We start from the raw sequence: 25901 nt of genomic DNA, 5'->3' as shown, positions 1-25901 counted from the left end.
TATTTGAGGTTTAGGGTTTAGTGAATGATTTGTCCCAAATACAATGCTTTTAGTTTGGAAATATTTAGGACTAACTTGCCACCCACTCTGAAACTTAACTCTTACGTGTTGCAGTCATTTCAGTCGCTGTAGTAGCTGACGTGTATAGTGTTGAGTCATCCGTTGACAACGAAACTGACGGAAAACTTCAAGGGACAAAACAGTGGGCACGCTGACAGTGCTGTAGTTTTATATATCACCAGCAGAGGACGTGCTTGTTCTATTTTACACAATGACTATATGTGAAGATTTTAGATAAGCATATCTACGCCTACTCAGTTTTTCAGTTTAGTGTAGTCAAATATGTTGCCAATAACATTCCGTTTCTAACACTCCCTCTCCGCGGATTAGTGACGCGAACTTTATCTCACTTTTTAAACAACCTTATATTTAGAGTAGGCTACTTCGTTTTTACATGTTCAGTATTTTGTTAACTAACACTTTCATTTTTTGATGGAATCTTGGTTTGAGAAAGAGAACCAGACTGTACATCTTCTGGGGGATGGTTAAACCTGTATTTGAAGACGGATTGTTTGAATAAGGAAAAGGAGAGAAAAACGAAAGTTGTTCCAGTTGTGATTTTTGTTGTTGTTGTATGGTCCACATCCCTCTGCAGCAATGGAGATAGATAGTATGGTGGCGAACAGCGCACTCATCAGAGCCAGGGGAGGTAAGAAATACACCTATATAGGTGCAGTAAATACTAGCCTATTACCTCATATTTCACCATACAATACTTTTTTTTAGCAAGCACACACATTTTCTTCAGGAAATGTACATTTTCTGTTTGCCACTTGTCATCATGTCTGTCTTTATTTATTAGTTGTATCTTTAACCAGGGAAGTCAGTAATGATTGATGTGTCTTATAGTTAGTTGAAGAAGTTTAGAAAAACATAAAAAGACAAGTTAGAGGTAGCCTGTTTGCACCTTGATCGAGTAGTGGTGTGTTCAGAGCTCAATATGATTCCAGTTTGTGTTGCCCTCTGTTACAGTGCTGTGGTGTCACAGATGAGTAGGGTAGGTTGCAGTAGGCTACATTTTAACATGACAGGTGATGCCCTGCTATGGGTGAGATTGCAGTGCACCCTTGTAATTCTTAACCTTATTGTCAGTCTTATGAATGTGTCACAAAGGTTCATTTCAAAATGTCCCATAGTATGTCAAATGTAATTGCAACTATTGCAGAAAGACATGTACCACAAAGGACTTACGTAACCCGACTGTTGTACATAACCTACAGTGATGTGAGAGTGAGTGAGTGAGTGAGTGAGTGAGTGAGTGAGTGAGTGAGTGAGTGAGTGAGTGAGTGAGTGAGTGAGTGAGTGAGTGAGTGAGTGAATTGAGTAGGATTATGGGTCCCAGAGAAAATTGCTTCCTTCTGAGGAACAATGTATGTGGTGAAGGAATGAGGAAAGGATGATAAAAGAGGACTGGTTGATTGGGGAGTTGGGGATGGAGGCTCCCTTCTTTTTTTTGCTTCTTTTTTCTTTACATACTGAATGTATTGATACTTTTTGGCTCTGTGATGCAAACAAACTATTAAATTATATGAATGTGTGTGTTGTGCATGTGCCCCCCAAAAATTTATTTTTTTATAAAGATTTGATCACAAACAAAAGTGGACTGATTGACACTTAGAATTAACTAGCAGGGATTTTATACAGTACTACTTCCTCAAGTTTATTTTTCTCACACACACACACACACACACACACACACAAAAATTCTCACACACACACACACACACACACACACACACACACACACACACACACACACACACAGACACACACACACACTTCATTCCTTGAAATTTAATGACGTGGTAGGGGATTCGTCACATCACATTCTTTAGAAGCAGGATGTAATAAATTAGCTTTCTGTCATTGTTAAACAACCCCAATCTCTCTCGAAAGCAGGTAGAAAGACAGATGTCTCTACTAATAGATGTCCTGTCTGTATTTTATGGGTCATGGGTGAAACCTTGCTAAATGACAAAGTAGTAGCCACACACACTGTATATTAAGATGCAACACATTTTGTTACAGGCTACAGGAGAAATCAATCCTTTGGGTGGTTGATGTGGAGCAGGTGCCCAAGTACACTCATATTGTATGTGCCACAGGAAAACACACACACACACTATGTGTTTTGGTGAGCTGAACAAATATCTGGTGGCAGGCTCAATACACCTGTATGAAAGGTAGCAAGGTGACAGGCTCAATACACCTGTATGAAAGGTAGCAGGGTGACAGGCTCAATACACCTGTATGAAAGGTAGCAATATGACAGGCTCAATACACCTGTATGACAGGTAGCAGGGTGACAGGCTCAATACACCTGTATGAAAGGTAGCAATATGACAGGCTCAATACACCTGTATGAAAGGTAGCAAGGTGACAGGCTCAGGGTTGTATGTGTGTGGGAAGAGTGAGGTCACAAACCATAACCAACAGGTTGGACTCCTTCCCAGGTTCTGTGAATATCATCATCAGTAGGTGACACCTGTAGGCAGGATCAGCAATTTATCACAGTGCTGCACTGTGTGTGTGTGTGTGTGTGGTGTGTGTGTGTGTGTGTGTGTGTGTGTGTGTGTGTGTGGTGTGTGTGTGTGTGTGTGTGGTGTGGGTGGTGTGTGTGTGGTGTGGTGTGTGTGTGTGTGTGTGTGTGGTGTGTGGTGTTGGATCGCAGTGCTATGTGGTCCCACAGGTTGTTCCTGCTCCATACCTATTTATAGATTTCTCTTTGGATGGATGGATGCCAGGGTGGAACCTGACTGACGAGGAACGACTACACACACACACACACACACACACACACACACACACACACACACACACACACACACACACACACACACACACACACACACCACACACAACACCCACACACACACACACACAGGAACAAAGGCTGTTGTTGACAGACTGATTGTAGTCTTTTTTCGGTATGTTGAGGTGAACAGGTAAACAGAGGAAAGACCTTTAGGTTATAAGGTTGTAACTACAAGGATGAATGGGTCCAGTTGGATATGTTTGTTCTTACTGCTGATAGTTTTTACTTCTTTGTTTTCTTTCTGAGGCCCCATTTTAACATATTACATACAACACATAACCAAAGAGTTGAATGAGCTCACATGCTTTTGGGTATGAAAAACAGTAAATGAATGACAGTTCAGCTGTAATATCACATTTCTCATACTATTTTTCCTTCCCCATTTTAGCAGATGCTCTTAACAGAAGAATTGGGGTTAAGTGCGTTGCACAAGTGTACGTCAACAGACTCTTCACCTTGTTGGCTTGGGAATTCGAACCAGCGTCTTTTCAGTTACTGGCCTAATGCTCTTCACCGCTGTGCTACCTGCCGCCATTTCTTACCTCCTTCTTTCACCCTTCTCTCCCCTGTTCCATCTCTCTCTAGGTGGAGGGCGAAAAGGCAAGAGTTGGAAATGGAAAGACATGCTGCGCTTCCCTCACATCAGCCAGTGTATGGAGCTGGCAAACACCCTCGGTCAGTGTGTGCGTGTGTGTGTATGTATGTGTGTGTGTGTGTGCTTTAGTGTGTGTGAGAGTTTGTGTTTGTATGTCTGTGCATGCATGTTTTATATGTGCAATGTGTGTGTTTCAGAGCGAGACTACTACAGTCTGTGTGTGAAGCAGCCTATCGGCAGACAACTATTCCGTCTCTTCTGTCAGAGCAAACCTGAGCTGCGGCACTGCAACTCCCTATTGGACGAAATGGTATGATCCACTATAGGCCTTATTCACTATGGAGGAGGTGGTATGGTCCATATTGTGGGAAATGATCAGATATAATTCTGCAAGCAGGTTTTACAGTACACTCTGCTGACAGACTGGTGTCACAGCAAAGTGATGTCATATTTCTGAAGGGTGTGTGTGTGTTTTGGGCACAAAGCCAGGAAAGAATTCTAGTATGATAACATTCTTAGAAATGGTATGTTACTGTAATAAAAAAAATAAGTTATGTCTGCTGGGTTAAAAATAACTCTGTTATTCATAACTCTCTGTATTTCCTCATTGGCCTGGGCCGATGCCTTGCTGAAGGTTAGTGACCTGGGTCATTCATGAAGAATGATCCAGAAATCCTAATAAAATACAAAAAAATACCAATCAGTGGCAGATAATAGACAAGGACAGGGACCATCAAAATGTCATCATTCATGTTGACAAAACAATAATTCTAAGTCCATAAATGTTTGAATTTCTACAGGGGGAGTATGAGGTGAAGTCAGATGAGGAGAAGAGGAGTTTTGGCATGCAAATCATTAACAGGTTCCTCAGTAGACAGGTACCGTCTTTAAACACTCTCTCTCTCTCTCTCTCACGCACCCACACCCACACACCCACACACACACACACACACACACACACACACACACACACACACACACACACACACACACACACACACACACACACACACACACACACACACACACACACACACACACACACACACACAATAAAAGTTGATTTCTCACTTGAGATTTTTGCAAGTTAATTGTAAATGTGTATGTTGTCTTGCCAGTCATCTGAGTGTGTACAGGTAGTAGAGTGCTATGGTGAGAGGTGTAGGGAGAGTCTGGAGGAGCAGCACAGTAGAGACATCTTCATTGACTGCACAGTGTGAGTCTCTCTGACCTTTACCCCAATTTCCTCCACCCTTCCCTTCCCTCCGATATCTGTGAGGGGCTGTGTGTGCTGGGAATTCACCTCCTCTTACTGTGTTTTTACAGTGACCTCCATGAGTACCTGAGCGGCGCCCCCTTCCTTCAGTACCAGCAGAGCATGTACTTTGACCGTTTCCTGCAGTGGAAGATGGTAGAGAGGTCAGTGCATATGGACATGTGTGTGTTTGACTGAATAATCAAACTAAGTGAGACATGACCACAAATGCCTGACACCAGTCACTCTGTGTATTTCTCTCCCCCCAGACAGCCTGTTACCAAACACATCTTCAGACAGTACAGGATGCTTGGCAAGGGAGGCTTCGGGGAGGTAAGGCTGCTTTCACTGCATTCTTAGAAAAAAGGGTTCCAAAAGGGTTCTTCGGCTGTCCCCATATTCGGCTGTCCTTATAGGTGGACCCTTTTTGGTTCGAGGTAGAAACCTTTTTAGTTTCATGTAGAACCCTTTTGGGTTCCATGTAGAACCCTCTGTGAAAACGGTTCCTCATTTAACCCAAAAAGGTTTTACCTGGAACCAAAAAGGTTTCTTTGAAGGGTTATCCTATAGAGACAGCCGATGAGACAATTTAGGTTCTAGATAGCACCTTTTTCCTCAAGAGTGAACAGACGAACATGTTTTCACAATTTTTCTTAGAAAAATCTCAAATCAGAAAACATTGACCCAACTCTAACTTCAGATGCACATGTGTAACAACAAATGTGATAGTGAGGATTCGTCTCATACATTCTCCCCCTCTCTCTATCCTTTTCTCCCTTCCTCCCTCCCCTCTCCCCCAGGTGTGGGCATTCCAGGCACGTGCCTCTGGGAAGATGTATGCGTGTAAGAAGCTGGAGAAGACTCACGTGAAGAAGGGGAGAGGAGAGGCCATGGCCCTCAATGAGAAACAGATACTAGAGACACTTAACAGCAGATTTGTGGTAGGACTCTCTCTCTACATCCTCTTCTCTCTCTCTATCCTCTTCTCTCTCTCTCTCTCGCCTCCTCCTCTCTCTTCTTCCTCTTCTCTCTCTCTCCTCCTCTTCATCTCTCTCTCCTCCTCTTCTCTCTCTCTTCCATCCTCTTCTCTCTCTCATCTCTTTCTCGTCTCTCTCTCTATCTCTTCTCTCTTCTATCTCTTCTTCTCTCTCCATCCTCTTCTCTCTCTCTCGCCTCCTCTCCCTCTTCTTCCTCTTCTCTCTTCCCTCTCTTCACTCTCTTCATCATCTCTTCTCTCTTCTCTCATCCTTGCTCTCTCCTCCTCTTCTCTCTCTATCTCTTCTCTCTCTCCTCTCCTCTGCTCTTTTCCATTTCTCTCTCCTCCTCTTCTCTCTCTCTCCATTCTCTCTCTCTCCATCCTCTTCTCTTCTCTCTCCTCCTCTTTCTCTCATCTCTTCTCTCTCTCCATCCTCTTCTCTTCTCTCTCCTCCTCCTTTCTCTCCCCTCTCTCTCTCTCTCCTCTCCTCTCTCTTCTCCTCCTCTTCTCTCTCTCCTCTTCTTCCTCTCTCCTCTCTTCTTCTCTCATCATCTTCTCTCTCGTCTCTCTCTCCCTCCTCCTTTCTCTTCTTCCTCTTTCTCTTTCTCTCCCCCAGTCTCACTCTCTCTCCATCTGCTTCTCTTTCTCTGCCTTCTCTTCTCTCCTCTCCATCCTCTTCTCTCTCTCTCTCGTCCTCTTCTCCCTCTCTCTTCCTTTCTTTCTCTCTATCCATCCCTTCTCCTCTCCTCCATCCTCTTCTCTCTCCATCCTATTTCTCTCTCTCCCTCCATCCTCTTCTCTTCTCTCCTTCCTTCTTCCTCTCTCCTCTTCCCTTGCTTCTCTGCTCTCTCTCCATCCTCTTCTCTCTCTCGCTCTCCATCCTCTTCTCCCTCTCTCCATCCTCTTCTCTTTCTCTCCTTCATCTTCTCTCTCTCTTCATCCTCTTCTCACTCTCCATTCTCTTCTCTCTCTCCCTCCTTTTCTTTCATTCTATCTCTGTCTCTCTGTGTCCTCTCTTCCTCTAACGCTCTGTCTTTATTTCTCTCTCTAGGTCAGTCTGGCGTATGCATATGAAACCAAACAGTCTCTCTGTCTGGTGCTGACCATAATGAACGGAGGAGACTTGCGTTTCCACATCTATAACATGGGTACTTTAGGCCTGGAGCAGGACAGGGTTCAGTTCTATGCTGCTGAGGTCTGCTGTGGTCTCCACCACCTCCACCAGAAGAACATTGTCTACAGGTCAGTAGACACTGACTCCATCCTGATTCTACATCCTTTTTAAAAGCGTAGGATCGGTGTAAGCATTGGCTGGAGGGAGTTTCCTCCATTGTTAAATCCATGCGAGAAAGTGTTTGCACACTTTTTGCACAGTTCTGGAAAAGGGTGGAGAAGTCTCATGGAGTATGCTAAAATGGATTAATGTGACATTGAAAAGGCATTGTACTGATTTCTGTTCTTTGTTTTTTGTTTCAGGGATCTAAAACCAGAGAACATCCTTCTGGATGACAACGGTAGGCACACTTTAATGATATCGCAATCAATACATGTGCTTCAGACCCATATCATTCTTCCTAACTCTTCACATTCTAGCCATGTAGGATCTATAGTACCTTCAGAAAGTATTCACACCCCTGGATGTTTTCCACATTTTGTTGCGTTACAAAGTGGGATTCAAATGGATTTAATTGTCAACCGTCCACACAGAATACAAAGTGAAAGAAAATGTAGATTTCTGATATTTTTATTCATGGTATTTTGTTATTATTTAACATTTATTTAGCTAGGCAAGTCAGTTAAGAACAAATCCTTATTTTCAATGACAGCCTAGGAACAGTGGGGCCTTGTTCAGGGGTAGAACGTGGTCCCGTGTGGCTCAGTTGGTAGAGCATGGCGCTTGCAACGCCAGGGTTGTGGGTTCATTCCCCACGGGGGGACCAGGATGAATATGTATGAACTATCCAATTTGTAAATCGCTCTGGATAAGAGCGTCTGCTAAATGTAAAAAATGTTTAAAAAAATGTAAATGTAGAACGACAGTTTTTTACTTTGTTAGCTCAGGGATTTGATCTAGCAACCTTTTGGTTACTGGCCCAACACTCGGCTAGGCTACCTAGGCTACCTGCCACCCCCGTTTATTCATGGTAAATAAAACACTTGATTATATAAGTATTCAACCCCCTGTGTCAATACATGTTACAATCACCTTTGGGAGCAATTACGGCTGTGAGTCTTTCTGGGTAAGTCTCTAAGGGCTTTGCACACCTGGATTGTGCAATATTTGCCAATTATTCTTTTTTAAATTATTCAAGCTTTGTCAAGTTGATCATTGCTAGACAGCCATTTTCAAATCTTGCCATAGATTTTCAAGACGATTTATGTCAAAACTGTAACTAAGCCACTCAGGAACATTCAATGCCGTCTTGGTAAGCAACTCCAATCTATATGTCTCCCATCAGACTGAACTATTCCTTTCTTTTTATAAAAAGAAAACCAAAAACTCCCAAGTCCTTTCCGATGACAAGCATACCCATAACATGATGCAGCCACCACCATGCTTGAAAATATGAAGAGTGGTACTCAGTGATGTGTTGTGTTGGATTTGCCCCAAACATAACAGTTTGTATTCAGGACAATAAGTTAATTTCTTTGCCACATTTTTTGCAGCATTACTTTAGTGTCTTATTGCAAACAGGATGCATGTTTTGGAATATTTTGTATATTCTGTACAGGCTTACTTCTTTTCACTCTGTCATTTATGTTAGCTCCCGAGTGGCGCAGTGGTCTAAGGCACTGCATCTCAATGCAAGAGGTGTCCCTGGTTTGAATCCAGGCTGCATCACATCTGGCTGTGATTGGGAGTCCCATAGGGTGGTGCACAATTGGCCCAGCGTTGTCTGGATTTGGCCGGGGTAGGCCATCATTGTAAATAAGAATTTGTTCTTAACTGACTTGCCTAGTTAAATAAAGGTTAAAAATGTATTGTGGAGTAACTACAATGTTGTTGATCCATCCTCAGTTTTCTCTTATCACAGCCATTAAACTCTGTAAATGTTTTACAGTCACCATGGTGAAATCCCTGAGCGGTTTCCTTGCTCTCTGGCAACTAGACCTGGTTGCAACTAGACCAAAAGGTTTGATTACTTATCGACTGAAGAGATTTCAGCTTTTCTATTTGACATTATGGGGTACTCTGTGTACAGTAGATCAGGCAAAATGTGGAAAATGTCAATGGGTGTGAATACTTTCTGAAGGCACTGTATTTTCCCTAAGCAGGATATCCTGGTGATGAAATTTAAGATGAGATTTTCTCACAATCACAAACATGGGCGGTTGGTCTATCTGGAAGTGAATATACACTGTGTGACAACCAGGTCTAGTCTATTTTTAGATAATCTTATTGTTACCTGTTCCAAGCTTGGCAGCGTGTTTGGAAACTTGGAAGCACATGTAGACGATACCAAGCATACAACTGTAACTAGTAACGATCTCACATGATACACACATACACACCAGTGGCGGTCGGTGCCATTTAAGATGAGAAAGATTTTTTTCCCTATACACATCATGAGTTTGCTACGACCTAGCCTATGAATGAAAGTTTACAACGTAGGTGCGGTCAGATCGAGAGAAAAATTTGAGGTGACAGATTCAATACCGCCTTGCACACTCTTGCCTGCATCTAGTTGCAGGCAAGAGTGTAATCATTAGTCTAGAGTGTAATCATTAGTCCAACAGTTGCAAACGAGAGTTTTTATTGGACAGATTTAGTTATGTTTATCCCTGTTTCGTTCCATTTGCTTCTGTTTAAGAATTGAATACATACAATGAATACATCCCTGATCACACGTAAAAACAGTTCACTTTCATAGCAGCCACGTTGTATTCCTTCTCGCATCTATGCACTCTCCTCCTCTCACCCTTTCCCTTCGCTTGTGGAATTCAATGCACAACACATCAGCTGTATGTTACCAGGCGAAAAAACCTTTCCAAGCCAAACCATATCATAATCGCTACACACAGCCTGCATTGTTGTCACCATATTAGCTAAAGTAATGTCATAGTCAACATAGCTAATAGAACGAAGGTGTTAGTAAACCCGCTACAATCATGTAGTAACGTTACAGTGTACAGTCAGTAAGCAGTTCAATAAGCAGTTTATCAGTTACACTGGCGAGGCCTGGTGGCAATAAATTAGTAAAACCAAAAGCTTACCATGAATTGGAAGAGTTCCAGTGTTGTGTTGGATATTCATAGCCAGCTAGCTAACATAGCATCCCTCTGTTTGAGCCGGGTGTTTGAGTAGGCTAAACTAGCTAGCTAGCTGCATTTGTTAGCTAAATAGCTATGTGAAAGTGAAAAATTATGAAATATAGCTCTCTCTCGATTTCTCTCTTGCTTCTCCTTCATTTTTGAAGAAATTAATTATCTTTCTCTTTGAGTCAACTACTCACCACATTTTATGCACTGCAGTGCTAGCTAGCTGTAGCTTATGCTTTCACTACTAGATTCATTCTCTGATCCTTTAATTGGGTAGACATGTCAGTTGTGGTGGCTAATTTCTGTATTACCAAATGAGGAGAAACAAACTTCACACACCAGTCAGAGTTATACTTAAACTACATTTTTAATAATAATAAGAGCTTTGCATTAGCAATGACTTTCAATGATGCGCCATRTCTAATGAACCATTGAAAGTGACAACACAAAAGTACAAAGATCTTTTATAGCCAAGATACACCCCTCTCAACCTACATGACGAACCACATATCTTAGGAACAGTTCACAAAGAAAGACTTTTACTTGAGAGAGGAGTATCCCATAGCCAGATAGCATTCGCTATAAATTATCGTTCAGTTTGGTCCCTAAGACATGGTTCTAATCCCGTTCCTGGTACTTCATAGCACAAAAACACCATCTCATCCAATGGCATAAATCAATTGTCAACTCTAGATACTCCCATCTCAAGTAAACCCCCTCTTGACCCCACTCCTGGACAAGCTCACTGAGGGGAGTGAGCCTCTATGTCATACACTATCCCAGGATAAGTGCAACATCAGAGAGGACATACAATGGTTCCAGACACTGCCATACACCTCCCCCCAATGCCAAAGGAGGGAGTGACTTGCGCACAGACATTGTGGAGACAAGTAATTGGTTACCCCTTAATCACGCCATCCCTTCACATGGTTTAACAGATACATTCACATATGAAGGCAATGTTCCATCCTGTCCTCTTCCCTTTCTGATATTCTGCATAGCACCAGGGATATGTAAAAGACAAGCCTGACCTCTCCCCTCTCTGGGCCGCAAGTGACTGAGCCCCAGCTGAGGGAAAAGTGCAACTGCCAACACTAGAGTCCAAAGAAATACATTATAATAGACACGTATATCACATAAACATATTATGCAATACAAGCATTATAACATAATCTTGCAATTTTCCACGACACAATTCATGCTGCAAGAGCTCTGATAGGCTGGAGAATGTCCTCCAGAAGATGTCATAATTACTGTGTAAGTCTATAGAAGGGGGTGAGAACCATGAGCCTCCTAAGTTTTGTATTGAAGTCAATGTACCCAGAAGAGGACGGAAGCTAGCTGTCCTCCAGCTACACTGCAGAGTGCTGTTGAGGCTACTGTAGACCTTCATTGCAAAACAGTGTGTTTTAATTATTTGGTGACATGAATATATTTAGTATAGTTTTATCTAAAAAGGATAACTTTTTTAATGTTTTACTATTTTTATGAAATTCACTGAGGAGGATGGTCCTCCCCTTCATCCTCTGAGGAGCCTCCACTGACACACACAAACACACCAGTACACACTGCCACTGTCACGTCATGTGCCAGAACCGTCCTTCTCCTCATGTACTTTATTTGTGTTCCGTGAGATTTTCCACGAGTGAAAATCTCTTGAAAATGTGTTGCTACCCTTTGCTGTATGAACTAATGGTCCACTGATCCCCCACCCCTCTCAACCCGTCCCAGGGCACATCCGTATCTCAGACCTGGGCCTGGCGGTGACGCTATCTGAGGGGAATCTGGTACGAGGCAGGGTGGGCACCCTGGGCTACATGGGTACGTGGCTCTAACCTACTGTACACTTTCAGGTGGTCTACTCATATCTAGCAGAATACACAGATGCAGGGTGTATGAAAGATCATGAGAATACTTGCACACTTTTTAGATGCCAAATATCCACGGTGGTCAAAATGTTGCAACGTGTTTGCTATCATGATTTTTTAAAATTACATCACAGTTTACCTCCAGATGTTGTACTATCACTGAGCCTCATTGGATATATAATTTGGGAGCAACAACAGTGAACCAACATTTCCAAACCCCTCCTTCTTCCCCTCAGCTCCAGAGGTGATTGGCCACGACTACTACGGGATGAGCCCTGATTGGTGGGGCCTGGGCTGCCTTGTGTACGAAATGACGGCAGGACGATCCCCATTCAAGAGAAAAGGGGAGCGATTGATGGGAAAGGAGATGGAGAGAAGGATACAGGAGGAGGAGGAGGAGTACGGAAAGATATTTAGCAACGAGACGAAAGACTTCTGTCGCTTGGTAAGATTACAGTTTTACTCTGATTTGACATGAAACCAGTCAACGAGCAAATTCTGTTCTACATTGTAACTGCATGGATGTTCTCTCGTCTCCCCCTCTTTCTCTCTTCTCTCTTTCCTTCACTCTCTCTCTCTTATCCTTCTTTTTCCATCTCTCGCAATCTCAGCTGTTGAATAAAGACCCGAGACATAGGCTGGGGTGTCAGGGGAGTGGGGTGTATGGGGTTAAGTCCCATCCCTTTTTCAGAACCATCAACTTCAGGAGGCTGGAGGCCGGAGTCATTGAGCCACCCTTCAAACCGGATGTAAATACCCTAACTCAAATCAAATGTTATTTTTCACATACTTTGTAAACAGGTGTAGAATAACAGTGAAATGCTGACTTACGGGCCCTTCCCAGCAATGCAGAGAAAAATATATAAAATAATAACAAGGAATAAATACACAATAAGTAACGATAACTTGGTTATATACACAGGGTACCAGTACCGAGTCGATGTGGAGGGGTACGAGGTAGAAATGTACATATAGGTAGGGGTAAAGTGACTATGCAGCAGGATAGATAATAAGCAGTAGCCACAGTGTATGTGATGAGTCAAAATAGTTAGTGCAAATATGGATAGTCCAGTTAGCTATTTGGTTAACTATTTAGCAGTCTTATGTCTTGGGGGTAGAAGATGTTCAGGGTCCTGTTGGATCCAGATTTGGTGCATCGGCACCGCTTGCTAACTTTAACCGCTATAGTATGTGGTAAACAGACTAAATAATCTGTAAAACTACAATTAAAATGATATAATATGCGATACTAGATGTTGTAGTAAGAATACTTCTCCCTCCCTCTGTGCTCTCCATCTTTCCACCCCACTTCACTCTCTCCAGCCCAGAGCAGTGTACTGCCAGGATGTTCAGGACATTGATGAGTTCTCCACAGTAAAAGGAGTCATTTTGGAGAGGGCAGACAACGACTTCTACATCAAGTTTAACACAGGCTCTGTGGCCATACCCTGGCAGACAGAGGTCAACACAACATGCAGATTATTACATTTGATTTACTTCTGTTAAATTTAATTACATTGCACATATTTCAATTAAATGTAATCATATTGGTAGCAATTTGAGGTTAGGTATGGTTTGGTCATAGGCTAATTGAGATGACTAACTCCTTACCCTCGCTCTCCTCCTCCCTCGCTCTCCTCCTCCTCACTCTCCTTCTCTCTCATAGATGATAGAGATGGGTTGTTTCAAGGAACTGAATGTGTTCGGGCCTCAGGGTTCCAGACCCCCTGACCTGGACTGGACCCAGACCTCTGCGAGCCTCAAACGCAGCCTGATGGACCGCATCTTCCGCAGACATGTAGGACACACACTTGTTGGTTGGGCTTCCTAATGGCTCACTCAACCCCTCTCTCCACTGAAACTGTCGTTGTAAATGAGAACATTCTCTCACTCAGTTTACCTGGTGTAGAGTACAAGTAATAGATAATGATTGTCTGTGTTGTTGTGTTGCAGCATTCAGAGTCAGGCAGCAGGAAACACAAGTCAGACAGCAGCACCATGGAATCAGCTAGCCTGCTCAGCACTACAATCTAGTGGTGGGTGCACAGCACTACAGCCAATGGAATAAAGCCAAAGCTGAAACAGACGTTCGAGTGACTGGGCCATTCCATCTATCATTCACCAGCTCAGGCCAAAGAGACCACCGTACTATCATCCAGAGGTGGTCATCTTATTTCTGCATGAGTCAGATCAGAGGGAACCTCAGCTAAGACACATTGTTTTGATTTTGTACCCGTGTGTTTATGTAACCTTAGTATAAAAACCTTGAAAACAAATCTTTCCAAATGTTTACTTTATTAAAACCAGCATGAATGTAAAACAAAAGTAAATTGTTAAAACAAGACCAAACGTTAATATTTCACATCTGTAACCAGGTTTCTATCCAACCTTTTTATGGTCGTAAAGTATGTTGGGTAAAAAATGTAACATCAAGCCTGATGGAAACAGCAAATGTGTTGGTAAACTTGACAAATATCAACAAAACAAAATACATTAGACAAGGTTGGATATTTTTTGTGTCTGAACTATCCGAGTAATGGCGGTGGAAATGCTTTTATGGGCAAATATTTATATAATAACCATCATATCGAAGTAAATTTGGGAGTCACGTGATGACGTGTGTGGTCCTCACACTACGACTCAGGAAAGAATGAAGTTTATTAGGCTACAAATGAAATTAATTATGGTGAACTTCACAGGGTGGTGAAAGTGGAACGTGATAAGCTTGATGCTCCTTTCCAATACATATCGAGGGTCTTATTCTAGTGACATGATGATTGAGGCATGCCATCTGACAAATTAAAAATAATCTCGCACTTTTGTTCATAATAATCTCACATGTAGACTATACCCACACTGTATGTGCGAGCTGCTGACTAGAGCGCACATGCCAATACTTGAATGGGCACATTCACTACATAACACAATTTGTTCTGTGACAAAACCATCAGTAGAGTTGAAAATGCAATGAAAACCCATTTAACTTTTTTTATTTTATTCGGTACATAGGAATTTAACCGCAAAAGTTATTTTCATGTGCACTACGTCGTCACGCAGGCTAATTCGCAACCAGTCAATTTGTTGCAGATTTTATCATATTTGCATGAAGATCTGTGGCCAATAGTATGGAAACCTAGCTTGAGACCAGCTGGCAGGTAATGAACAAAAACAGAATATGTTCATATGCTTGAAGAAATAATATCTGTAACTAAGAATATCTGGGGTGTTCGACAAAAATAGATAATGAATTTGAAACTTGTCCATACATGATTTTATAGTGCTGGAACACCTAAAGTGTTTCATACACCAAAATGAGTTGTTCAGACAAACAAGTTCACTGTCAACACAAGTCTCATTTTAGATCACACACATCTTGTTCAATAGAAGGGTACAGTTTATTTAAGTTACCATTGACAATGATGTTTAAGGGACTCCACAGAGACTGCAAAGTGTTCATATTCAGGTTGACATCAACCCACCTATAAATGATGGAATGGACTCCATGCCTGTCCAAACACTCAGGTGGTCTGTGTGTGTGTGTGTGTTGATCTCTGGAGGTGTGTGTTTATCCTTCCCAGGGAGGGCTACGTCGTCCGTCCACGTCCGTCTCTACGTGATACAACATGTCAGCCAGTGTATGTTCGATCACCGCTCCCCAGCCCATATCACTCATCTGGGGACACAAACACACCAATCAATCAAACCTATAACCTCAGTGACATCAAAACTACAGTATCTCGATTGCTTGTCTAATCAAATACAAATAAAGTATATGTACAGTGCTTTCAGGAAATATTCATAGACCTTGACTTATTACAGCCTGAATTCAAAATGGATTTGATTAGTTTTTCTCTAATCTACACACAATACCCCAAAATGACAAAGTGAAAACATGTTTTTAGAAATGTTTACAACTGTATTTTAAATTAAATACAGAAACCATTTACATAAGTATTCACACCCCCCACTCAATACTTTGTAGAAGCACCTTTGGCAGCGATTACAGCTGTGAGTCTTTCTGGGTAAGTCTCTTAAGAGTTTTCCACACCTGGATTGAGCAACATTTGTCCATTATTATTTCTAAAATTCTTCATGCTCTGTCAAATTGGTTGTTGCCATAGATTTAAGTCAAAACTAACTTGTCCACTCAGGAGCATTCTTCTTGTCTTCTTGGTAAGCAACTCCAGTGTAGATTTGGCCTTGTGTTTTAGCTTATTGTCCTGCTGAAAGGTGAATTACTTTCCCAGTGTCTGATGGAAAGCAGACTGAACCAGGTTTTCCTCTAGGATTTTGCCTGTGCTTAGCTCTATTCCATGTATTTTTTTTATTCAGAAAAACTCCCCAGTCCTTAACGATTACAAGCATACCCATAGCATGATGCAGCCACCACTATGCTTGAAAATATGGAGAATGGTACTCAGTAATGTGCTGTATTGGATTTCCACAAAGCATAACACCTTGTATTCAGGACAAAAGGTTCATTGCTTTGCCACATGTTTTTGCAGTATTACTTTAGTGCCTTGTTTCAAACAGGGTGCATGTTTTAGAATATTTGTATTCTGTACAGGCTTCCTTCTTTTCACTCTGTCAATTAGGTTAGTATTGTCTAGTGACTACAATGTTGTTGATCCATCCTCAGTTATCTCAGTTAACAGCCATTAAACTCTGTAAATGTTTTACAGTCACCATTGACCTCATGGTGTAATCCTTGAGTGGTTTCCTTCCTCTCCAGCAACTGAGTCAGGAAGGATGCCTGTATCTTTGTAGTGACTGGGTGTATTGATACACCATCTAAAGTGTAATTAATAACTTCAGCATGCTCAAAGGGATATTCAGTGTCTGCTTTTTGTTTTACCACTCTACCAATAGGTGCCCTTCTTTAGAGGCATTGGAACACCTCCCTGGTCTTTGTGGTTGAATCTGTGTTTGAATTCACTGCTCGACTGAGGGTTCTTACAGATAATTGTATGTGTGGGGTACAGAGATGAGGTTTTAAACACCATTAAAAACAGAATTTAACATTATCATGTTAAACACTATTATAAGTCCATGCAATTTATTATGCAAATTGTTAAGCACATTTTTACTCCTGAACTTATTTAGGCTTGCCATACAAAGGGGTTGAATACTTATTGACTCAAGACATTTCAGCTTTTCATTTTTAATTCATTTGTAAAAAAATAAAAAAAATTGAACAACTATTTCACTTTAACACTATGGGGTATTGTGTGTAGGCAAGTGACAAAAAAATATGGAAAAAGTCAAGGACATCTGAATGCACTGTATATGTGTTTGTGTACTCACTGGCTGGTACTTGATGTCTTTTGGAGGGTGTTTGAAAAGTGGTCCAAAGTTAACTGAAACCTGGGAGAAAAGAGGGATAATCATCACAACGTGATTAAAAAGGAAGTGGACATCCTTGGAGTAGATACTGCTATATATCACAACACCATAAACCTCTGGGACATTGTATTACTTACAGTGCTGTGGAGGGAGATTGTATTACTTACAGTGCTGTGGAGGGAGATGGAAGGAAAATATAACCCTTCTAATAGTCACACACGCACACAATACTAACCGTACAGCCCCGGTAGAGAGATATGGCAGGGAAGTAGAGCCCCTCAAACAGGTTTTCATAGGCCAAACCCAGGTTAACCCCATTCTTATAGAACAGCATCTGGAGAAGAGAACAGTAGTATCAGCAAATGGAAATGCCAATCCTATACATATTATGTTAATGTATTTGATAAGGACAACCAATGGGAATCATAAGAAATTGGCAGTGCATTCTGAGATAATCGCCATTGCTTTGAATGTGAATTTCTGATCTATTGGTTGTAGTTCTATGCTGGAGCCTCACCCTGCTGGGGGTAACAGTCTTCAGGCTCTTCTCTGCCTTGTCCACATAGTCCTTCTCCTCAAAGTACAGGTAGCTCTTAAACTTAATCAGCGCCTGAAAAAGCACACACACAGGGATGAGATGTCAAGTCTCATAACTACAAAAGAGAGTGGATGTCTGCTATTCTCAGTTAATCATTAATAAAAATAGAAAACGTACCTTGTCCTTGTAAGTGTCCGGCAGTGCCTTGGCTGTCTCAGTGCCGTCTGGTAGTTCTATGAAGAAGCCCAGAGTGTCTCCCTGTCCGTAGCCTGAGGAGTAGTGTTTCCCTACAGACTGGTGGAACCGTGTCCCCTTTTTACTACGCCATGAGTAGCTGAACTTATCATAGCCCAGAGGGGCCTGCAGGTTACCTACAACACACACAGGTTATTACATATCCTGTCTCCATGTGTGTATGCTCGTTTGCGTATTCGTGTGTGTGTGTCTGCGCGGTACTAACCCAGAGGCTGAGACCAGCCCAGTCTGGCTGCGGTGTCCGGGGGCATCTCATCGATGGAGACCTCAAAGTACCAAGATCCTTTCCTGACACCGTGGGAGGCTCTGACCATGGAGTAACCCTTCTCCCCTGTCACTGTCAGACGGTCATCTGAGATCTTCAGCTGTGGGGCTGCGGACATATATACACACACACGCACAAAGACGCCCCGCAAACAAACAGAATTCTCAGAGAATGTGACAATAGACATTACTGGGTAAGGCTAATCACGAGAAGCTCATATCCACTACAGGATTTCCTGTGTGTACCTCTGTCGTGCAGGGCTAGCAATACTCTCTCGTAGAGACAGGCTCTGTAGAGGTCTCCAGGGATGGGTTTGCCAGCCCAGCAGTCCAGCTCTAGTTTCTCTGGGTCTGGGGCGTGAGGGTCTGGCTCTGCTAGGATGTAGCGGTAGCCATCTTTGTTGAAGGGGTGCTCCAGAGGGTAGCCATGGGGAGGAAGACGCTGGGCCGAGAACAGAGGGTCACTACAGAGGGAGAGAAAGGAAAATTGGAGTGAGTTAGTGCGCATTATGGACAGAAAGGGTGAGGGAAGGAGAAGTAGAGGACAGAGAGAGTCACATTGATGGCATATAATCATACATCCGATAACTCTTGTAAGAATGTTTCAGATTAACTACATGTTCACTCATTAGATGATTCTCCAATATAACGTGTTCCTGCATATAAATACTTAGGCGTTTGGATTGATGTGGATTTGACGTTTAGAAGACATATAGATGAGCTGGTTAAGAAGCTAAGATTTAAAGTTGGCTTTTTCTACAGAAACAGATTGTGACTTTCTCTAAGCAATGGGAAGCAGATTATTAAATTAACCTTTTTATCTGTTCTTGATTACGGTGACATTATTTATCAAAGTGCAGCTGCAACTACTCTTTGGATGCCATCTACCATAGTGCCCTTTGTTTTGTTACAGGTGACAGTTCTGATACTCATCACTGCATCCTGTATCAAAAGGTTGGCTGGACTTCGCTAAAGACCCATAGATCTCACATCACTCCCTTTTTGTTTTACAAGCCCCAGATACTCAACTAGTCTAAAGAAGGCTAGTTTTATTGCTTCTTTAATCGAACAACAGTTTCAGCTGTGCTAACATAATTGCGAAAGTTTTTTTTAATGATCAATTAGCCTTTTAAAATGATAAACTTGGATTAACTAAACACAACGTGCCATTGGAACACAGGAGTGATGGTTGCTGATAAATGTAATATCCATAAAATCAGCTGTTTTTTTGAACGGTAGGTTGTGTGTGTGTATATATATAATATATAATATATATATAATATATATATATATAATATATATATATATATATATATATATATATATATATATATATATACAGCTCAAAAAAATAAAGGGAACACTTAAAAACACAATGTAACTCCAAGTCAATCACACTTCTGGGAAATCAAACTGTCCACTTAGGAAGCAACACTGATTGACAATAAATTGCACATGCTGTTGTGCAAATGGAATAGACAAAAGGTGGAAATTATAGGCAATTAGCAAGACACCCCCAATAAAGGAGTATCTACAGGTGGTGACCACAGACCACTTCTCAGTTCCTATGCTTCCTGGCTGATGTTTTGGTCACTTTTGAATGCTGGCGGTGCTTCACTCTAGTGGTAGCATGAGACGGAGTCTACAACCCACACAAGTGGCTCAGGTAGTGCAGTTCATCCAGGATAGCATCAATGCGAGCTGTGGCAAGAAGGTTTGCTGTGTCTGTCAGCGTAGTGTCCAGAGCATGGAGGCGCTACCAGGAGACAGGCCAGTACATCAGGAGACGTGGAGGAGGCCGTAGAGGGCAACAACCCAACAGCAGGACCGCTACCTCCGCCTTTGTGCAAGGAGTAGCACTGCCAGAGCCCTGCAAAAATGACCTCCAGCAGGCCACAAATGTGCAAGTGTCAGCATATGGTCTCACAAGGGCTCTAGGATCTCATCTCGGTACCTATGGCAGCAGGCTACCTCTGGTGAGCACATGGAGGGCTGTGCGGCCCCACAAAGAAATGCCACCCCACACATGACTGACCCACCGACAAACCGGTCATGCTGGCAGGATGTTGCAGCAGCAGATGTTCTCCACCGGCGTCTCCAGACTCTGTCACGTCTGTCACATGTGCTCAGTGTGAACCTGCTTTCATCTGTGAAGAGCACAGGGCGCCAGTGGCGATTTGCCAATATTGGTGTTCTCTGGCAAATGCCAAACGTCCTGCACGTGTTGGGCTGTAAGCACAACCCCCACCTGTGGACGTCGGGCCTCATACCACCCTCATGGAGTCTGTTTCTGACCGTTTGAGCAGACACATGCACATTTGTGGCCTGCGGAGGTCATTTTGCAGGGCTTCTGGCAGTGCTACTCCTTGCACAAAGGCGGAGGTAGCGGTCCTGCTGCTGGGTTGTTGCCCTCCTACGGCCTCCTCCACGTCTCCTGATGTACTGMCCTGTCTCCTGGTAGCGCCTCCATGCTCTAGACACTACGCTGACAGACACAGCAAACCTTCTTGCCACAGCTCGCATTGATGTGCCATCCTGGATGAGCTGCACTACCTGAGCCACTTGTGTGGGTTGTAGACTCCGTCTCATGTTACCACTAGAGTGAGAGCACCGCCAGCATTCAAAAGTGACCAAAACATCAGCCAGGAAGCATAGGAACTGAGACGTGTTCTGTGGTCACCACCTGCAGAATCACTCCTTTATTGGGGGTGTCTTGCTAATTGCCTATAATTTCCACCTTTTGTCTATTCCATTTGCACAACAGCATGTGCAATTTATTGTCAATCAGTGTTGCTTCCTAAGTGGACAGTTTGATTTCACAGAAGTGTGATTGACTTGGAGTTACATTGTGTTGTTTAAGTGTTCCCTTTATTTTTTTGAGCAGTGTATATATATATTAGTTTGGGTATGATGTGTATATTTACGTTGTATATAAAGGGCGCATTTGTAAAAGAGACCTAGGTCTCAATATGTCTTCACTGTTAAAATAAAGGTTACAAAAACAAGTTCAGACCTATGAGAACACTAAGGACATCTATGTTGTACCTGCGTGTTCTCTTAGCTGCTCCAGCTGTGGCTCCCTCCTGTTGCTGCTGCTGCTGCTTACGCTTGGCTCCTCTACCTTTACCTGGGCCAGGGGCCAGACCACCTTCACACAACACACACAGGTTACACTATAGAACACACACACTTTCAGCACTATCAAAAGGTCACCCAGGAGGTACAAGCGTGGATTGAGCAGGGAGGGACACCACATATTAAAGGAGAAATGCAGACACACAGAGGAAGCAAAGGGATTAATTCACACCGTGGCTGTGTCCCAACAATAACAGCCTCCTTCTGTCTTTCCTTTACCACTCACCACTGGGCAAGAAAAGGAAGGAGGAGGCTGTTCCAGAGTATTGGAATGAAGCCCGGGAACTCAGGAGCAGAAAGCCAGAGGAAATGATATCATTCAATCAGTCCACCAATCAAAAGCCAGATCAAAAGGGTAAACACTTCAGGGCACCAACATAAGCGGTGAGCAGGTGAGGGATGGGGTTACGATTGGAGCAGGATGAGGTTGCCTGAATATGCTGATCAAAAGGTCAGACTGCATTTTGCCCCTAAATTGTTTGGGTAAGGAATGGGGAGGCTAAGCTGATCCTAGATCTGTGCCTATGGGCAAATTCTACCTGGAGAGTTACGATTGCACGAAACACAGGGCTCAGAGCAGATACCAAAACACCACATCATATTCACCTGAGAAAGAAGGTCCACCTGGAACGCAACACAGCATGTATATAGCATTTATAACATGAGAACTTCTTAGGGCTTCTTCAGTGTGGTATTATGCTCTGTGACACATTGATAACTAATTCCATGAAAAACAGTATGTGTGTGTGTGTGACATGTGTTGCGTGTTTAGTGAGAATGTGTTGATGTGTTTAGCAAGTGTGTTGGTGTGTGACAGTGTGTGTTGATGTGTTTAGAGTTTACCGTTGAGCCCTCCAGGAGTGGGAGCAGCGGTGGTCTGTTTCTGGTTGTCGTAAGACGGTCCAATGTTGCCCAGGTCCTGAGATTAAAAATCAACCAACTGTCAGCATCACTGTGTGTGTGTGTGTTGTGTGTTGTGTGATGTGTGATGTGTTTTCCTACCTGGTCCAGCAGGCCAAACTTGGGGTAGTCCTCTTCTGGGTCCTTACTGCCTGGGTCTGGGTGCTCCTTCACCAGGAACACATCCCGCTCTTTACTCTGAAACACAGAAAAGTCAGGATCTGTTTCTAAATGAAAGTCCAGCTACTTTTTCCAATGGTGTAATAGTGAAGGTTTAGTGTGATGTGTGTAGTTTGGTGCATCTGTGTAAGTCAATGGTTGCTCTCATACTCACCATGGTCTTGACTAGGTTGTTGGGCCATGTAAGTTTTCCAGGTCTCTGTCGGGTGGTCATACACTCCCAGTACTTATCAATGAACGGGATGATGTCCTGCAAGGAAAAAGAGAGTGTACAGGAGAATATTACATTAACATATCCAGTGTTTTAAGCATATGAAAAACATATGCAAACTGTGTGTAATATCTTGACATGACATGTAAAATCAAGCATTTCCAAAGATCACAAATTCGCTTCTCAAAGTGTATCACTGTGGGTTCTATGTTGGGACTATTGAAAGGACTGACCTTGTCTTTGGAGAACATAGTCTTGGGGTGTTCCTCCTGAGTCCTGGAGCTCCATGTGAGGTTAGCCAGAGCAGTCAGACACATCTCCTTCAGGTCTGAAACACACAGCGACACTCAATCAGTACATCAATCAATAACAGACCATCAATAATCACCAAACTCTCACACACACAGAAGTGTATCAGCTGAATGAGAACACCTACTGGCTTGTTTCCGGAGGAAGTAGGTGTTGCCGCTGTGATGACACACGTTACAATGGAAAACATAGTTGGTCATGAAAGGCAGACACGTCCTGGAGAGAGAGGGAGAAAGAGAGAGAGAGAGAGAGGGAGAGAGTGCGAGAGAGAGAGAGGGGGGGGAGAGAGAGAGAGAGAGAGAGAGAGAGACTAATCAAAAACCTTGATCCTGAAATGTTTTATTTCAACCAGTAGCTACCTGGTTATTCAAGCTCAAGGGGGATAATTCAAGGTCTAACAAGCTTACGCAGTGTCGATGCTGAAGGTGTCGGCGGTGAACCACTTCATACAGAGAGCACACTGCAGCTCCACCTCTCCCTGGTGCCTGCCGCTCTCCTCGTCACCAGAACCTGTCTGGGTGTCAGCTGCCTCCAAACCCTCACTACCTGGATCCTGAGGGGAACACAGGAAAAAGGGTTCATTATTGCTACTGTCGGTGAAAAGAGATGCCCAGAGAACTGCTGTATTAGAGGTGTAGTACCATGGCCTCTTTGCCATTCGATGACTCAGTCTCCAGGTTGCCTGCCAAGTCCCCAAATCCAGCATCACTGAAAGTAAACAAAGATATGACATGAACATTAACTGGTTAGCTACACGCTATGGTGACAGCTGGGATAACTGATCTGCCATTAACCTTCATATTCTTATATTTAAGACTAGCTGTGGACCATCAGCATGCGTCGGAACTGCGCTTATATAGACCAGAGCTAGTCTGGCGGTAAACAAAGTGCTCAAAGGTCATTTATTTCATATTTTGGATACATGACCGTTTATGTACACAGAGAAAAGTTTGTCAGCACTCAAGGGAGATGTTTCATTTTGTAAGTAACAATAGTAATGGAGAAAGATGCCTCATGAGCTTAGCTCAATTGTTGTACCCCTTCAGAATCAAAAACACAAGCTTTTTTACTCAAATGTTCGGTTAAAATTGGTTAAAATGGTTAAAATTATAATCTTGATATCATGGAGTGTCAGTGCTTGCATCCATAGTTCGGTCTATGAATTTCGGTGGTTACATTTCTCAGCTTTTTACCTAACAGGTGCGGCGAAGTCGCTTTGTTATTGTTTCTACTGCTTAACTAAGCATCCATCTGCACGCCGCACGTAACATCTCGGACCAGAGCTAACTAGGTAGCTATTTTCCCTTGGTTTGCTAGCTAGGTTCTGCAGGATTCATGCTAGAAATGTATTTAGAAGCAGATATTGAACAAGGAAATCAACCTGTACCTTGATACTTTAACTAGTTGATTACAAGTTAGCTTACAAGTTGGGAAGGCATTTGAATGAGACATCTAAGTTAGCTTGCTAACCAGCTAACGTTAGCTTCAGTTGGCTAACGTCAGCGGGCTAGTTTGTTGAGGGTAAGGTAGCTAGCTGTAATTGCAATATTTATGAATATTGATCTGGTTGTCTACCAACAAACATATATTATGAACCAAAACCCTGGTCTTTCACCGTTTTAACGGAGACTTACCCGTCCCCGGTCTCTGGTTCAACAACAGAAGCACTGCCCGCTTCTCCTTCCGACGCCATGTTTCAAATCAATAAAATATGACATCTCGCGAGACGTTTTGGTGTTACGTGACGTTAGACGCAGAGCGCTGATCTAGGGTCGGTTTATTTTCGGATGTAAGCATTGTACATGTATTGAGGTAGGTGAAATATGAGCCTAGATCAGTCACAATTACTTGTTAACTTCTGTGAAGTTGTGTCACGCTTCTGGGCTATCATTGGGACGTCCCTACAACTACTAGGATGGTCCTCATAAATAAATAACCAACACTATTGCATTATTGTAGCACATATATTTTGAGTCAAAATCTGCATCTATAAATGAAATAGCTATTTTTTGTTTGAACACAAATAGGCTTACATTTATGACCACAGACAACCCGCCTCCTAATGTGTGGTTAAACATGTCTATAACACCTCTATTACCACCATCACTGGAGCCCCTCAGGGGTGCGTGCTCAGTCCCCTCCTGTACTCCCTGTTCACCCACGACTGCATGGCCAGGCACGACTCCAACACCGTCATTAAGTTTGCAGACGACACAACAGTGGTAGGCCTGATCACCAACAACAACGAGACAGCCTATGGGGAGGAGGTCAGAGACCTGGCCGGGTGGTGCCAGAATAACAACCTATCCCTCAACGTAACCAAGACTAAGGAGATGATTGTGGACTACAGGAAAAGGAGGACCGAGCATGCCCCCATTCTCACCGATGGGGCTGTAGTGGAGCAGGTTGAGAGCTTCAAGTTCCTTGGTGTCCACATCACCAACAAACTAGAATGGTCCAAACACACCAAGACAGTCGTGAAGAGGGCCCGAAAAAAACTATTCCCCTCAGGAAACTAAAAAGATTTGGCATGGGTCCTCAAATCCTCAAAAGGTTCTACAGCTGCAACATCGAGAGCATCTTGACTGGTTGCATCACTGCCTGGTACGGCAACTGCTCGGCCTCCGACCGCAAGGCACTACAGAGGGTAGTGTGTACGGCCCATTACATCACTTGGGCTAAGCTGCCTGCCATCCAGGACCTCTACACCAGGCGGTGTCAGAGGAAGGTCCTAAAAATTGTCAAAGACCCCAGCCACCCCAGTCATAGACTGTTCTCTCTATCTACCGCATGGCAAGCGATACCGGAATACCAAGTCTAGGACAAAAAGGCTTCTCAAAAGTTTTTACCCCCAAGCCATAAGACTCCTGAACAGGTAATCAAATGGCTACCCGGACTATTTAAAAAAATATATATATATTTCACCTTTATTTAACG

General features: G+C 43.0%; 2 protein-coding genes across 3 annotated transcripts; one reads left to right on the top strand and one right to left on the bottom strand.

The window, feature by feature from the left end:
* Positions 1-556: 556 nt before the first annotated feature.
* On the top strand, positions 557-14105 carry LOC111961796 (G protein-coupled receptor kinase 6). The gene is made up of 16 exons (XM_023984329.2): positions 557-709; positions 3461-3550; positions 3668-3780; positions 4271-4348; positions 4589-4686; positions 4797-4889; positions 4995-5058; positions 5526-5666; positions 6753-6943; positions 7178-7215; positions 11693-11782; positions 12066-12274; positions 12441-12578; positions 13153-13290; positions 13496-13627; positions 13783-14105. Exons 1-16 carry the CDS (start codon positions 658-660, stop codon positions 13861-13863), a joined length of 1746 nt encoding a protein of 581 aa, XP_023840097.1. The 5' UTR covers positions 557-657; the 3' UTR covers positions 13864-14105.
* A 698-nt stretch (positions 14106-14803) lies between these two features.
* Positions 14804-24688, bottom strand: LOC111961795 (set1/Ash2 histone methyltransferase complex subunit ASH2). 2 transcript variants are annotated; one of them, XM_023984326.2, is made up of 17 exons: positions 24599-24688; positions 23606-23672; positions 23372-23517; positions 23092-23180; positions 22889-22983; positions 22599-22694; positions 22367-22462; positions 22208-22283; positions 21971-21988; positions 21275-21377; positions 18476-18693; positions 18171-18338; positions 17888-18081; positions 17690-17782; positions 17408-17506; positions 17134-17193; positions 14804-15502 (listed from the first exon to the last, which is right to left on the bottom strand). In XM_023984326.2, exons 1-17 carry the CDS (start codon positions 24655-24657, stop codon positions 15395-15397), a joined length of 1785 nt encoding a protein of 594 aa, XP_023840094.1. In that variant the 5' UTR covers positions 24658-24688; the 3' UTR covers positions 14804-15394. The 2 variants fall into 2 exon arrangements, with proteins under 2 accessions (XP_023840094.1, XP_023840096.1); XM_023984328.2 differs by lacking the exon at positions 21971-21988.
* Positions 24689-25901: the final 1213 nt, after the last annotated feature.

This window comes from Salvelinus sp. IW2-2015, linkage group LG4q.1:29 (genome assembly GCF_002910315.2).
Source record: "Salvelinus sp. IW2-2015 linkage group LG4q.1:29, ASM291031v2, whole genome shotgun sequence".
Taxonomy (NCBI): Eukaryota; Metazoa; Chordata; class Actinopteri; order Salmoniformes; family Salmonidae; genus Salvelinus; species Salvelinus sp. IW2-2015.
This window is presented reverse-complemented; position numbering and strand designations above follow the sequence as displayed.

What these genes read in the sequence shown, in the direction of transcription:
- LOC111961795 (XM_023984326.2), bottom strand. Translation starts at nt 24,657, where the DNA reads ATGGCGTCGGAAGGAGAAGCGGGCAGTGCTTCTGTTGTTGAACCAGAG. An exon ending in GAACCAGAGACCGGGGACGG is followed by an intron (nt 23,673 to 24,598) that starts GTAAGTCTCCGT and finishes GTTTACTTTCAG; the next exon opens with TGATGCTGGATTTGGGGACT. An exon ending in CGAATGGCAAAGAGGCCATG is followed by an intron (nt 23,518 to 23,605) that starts GTACTACACCTC and finishes TGTTCCCCTCAG; the next exon opens with GATCCAGGTAGTGAGGGTTT.
- LOC111961796 (XM_023984329.2), top strand. Translation starts at nt 658, where the DNA reads ATGGAGATAGATAGTATGGTGGCGAACAGCGCACTCATCAGAGCCAGG. An exon ending in GGAGCTGGCAAACACCCTCG is followed by an intron (nt 3,551 to 3,667) that starts GTCAGTGTGTGC and finishes TGTGTGTTTCAG; the next exon opens with AGCGAGACTACTACAGTCTG. An exon ending in GGGCACCCTGGGCTACATGG is followed by an intron (nt 11,783 to 12,065) that starts GTACGTGGCTCT and finishes TCTTCCCCTCAG; the next exon opens with CTCCAGAGGTGATTGGCCAC.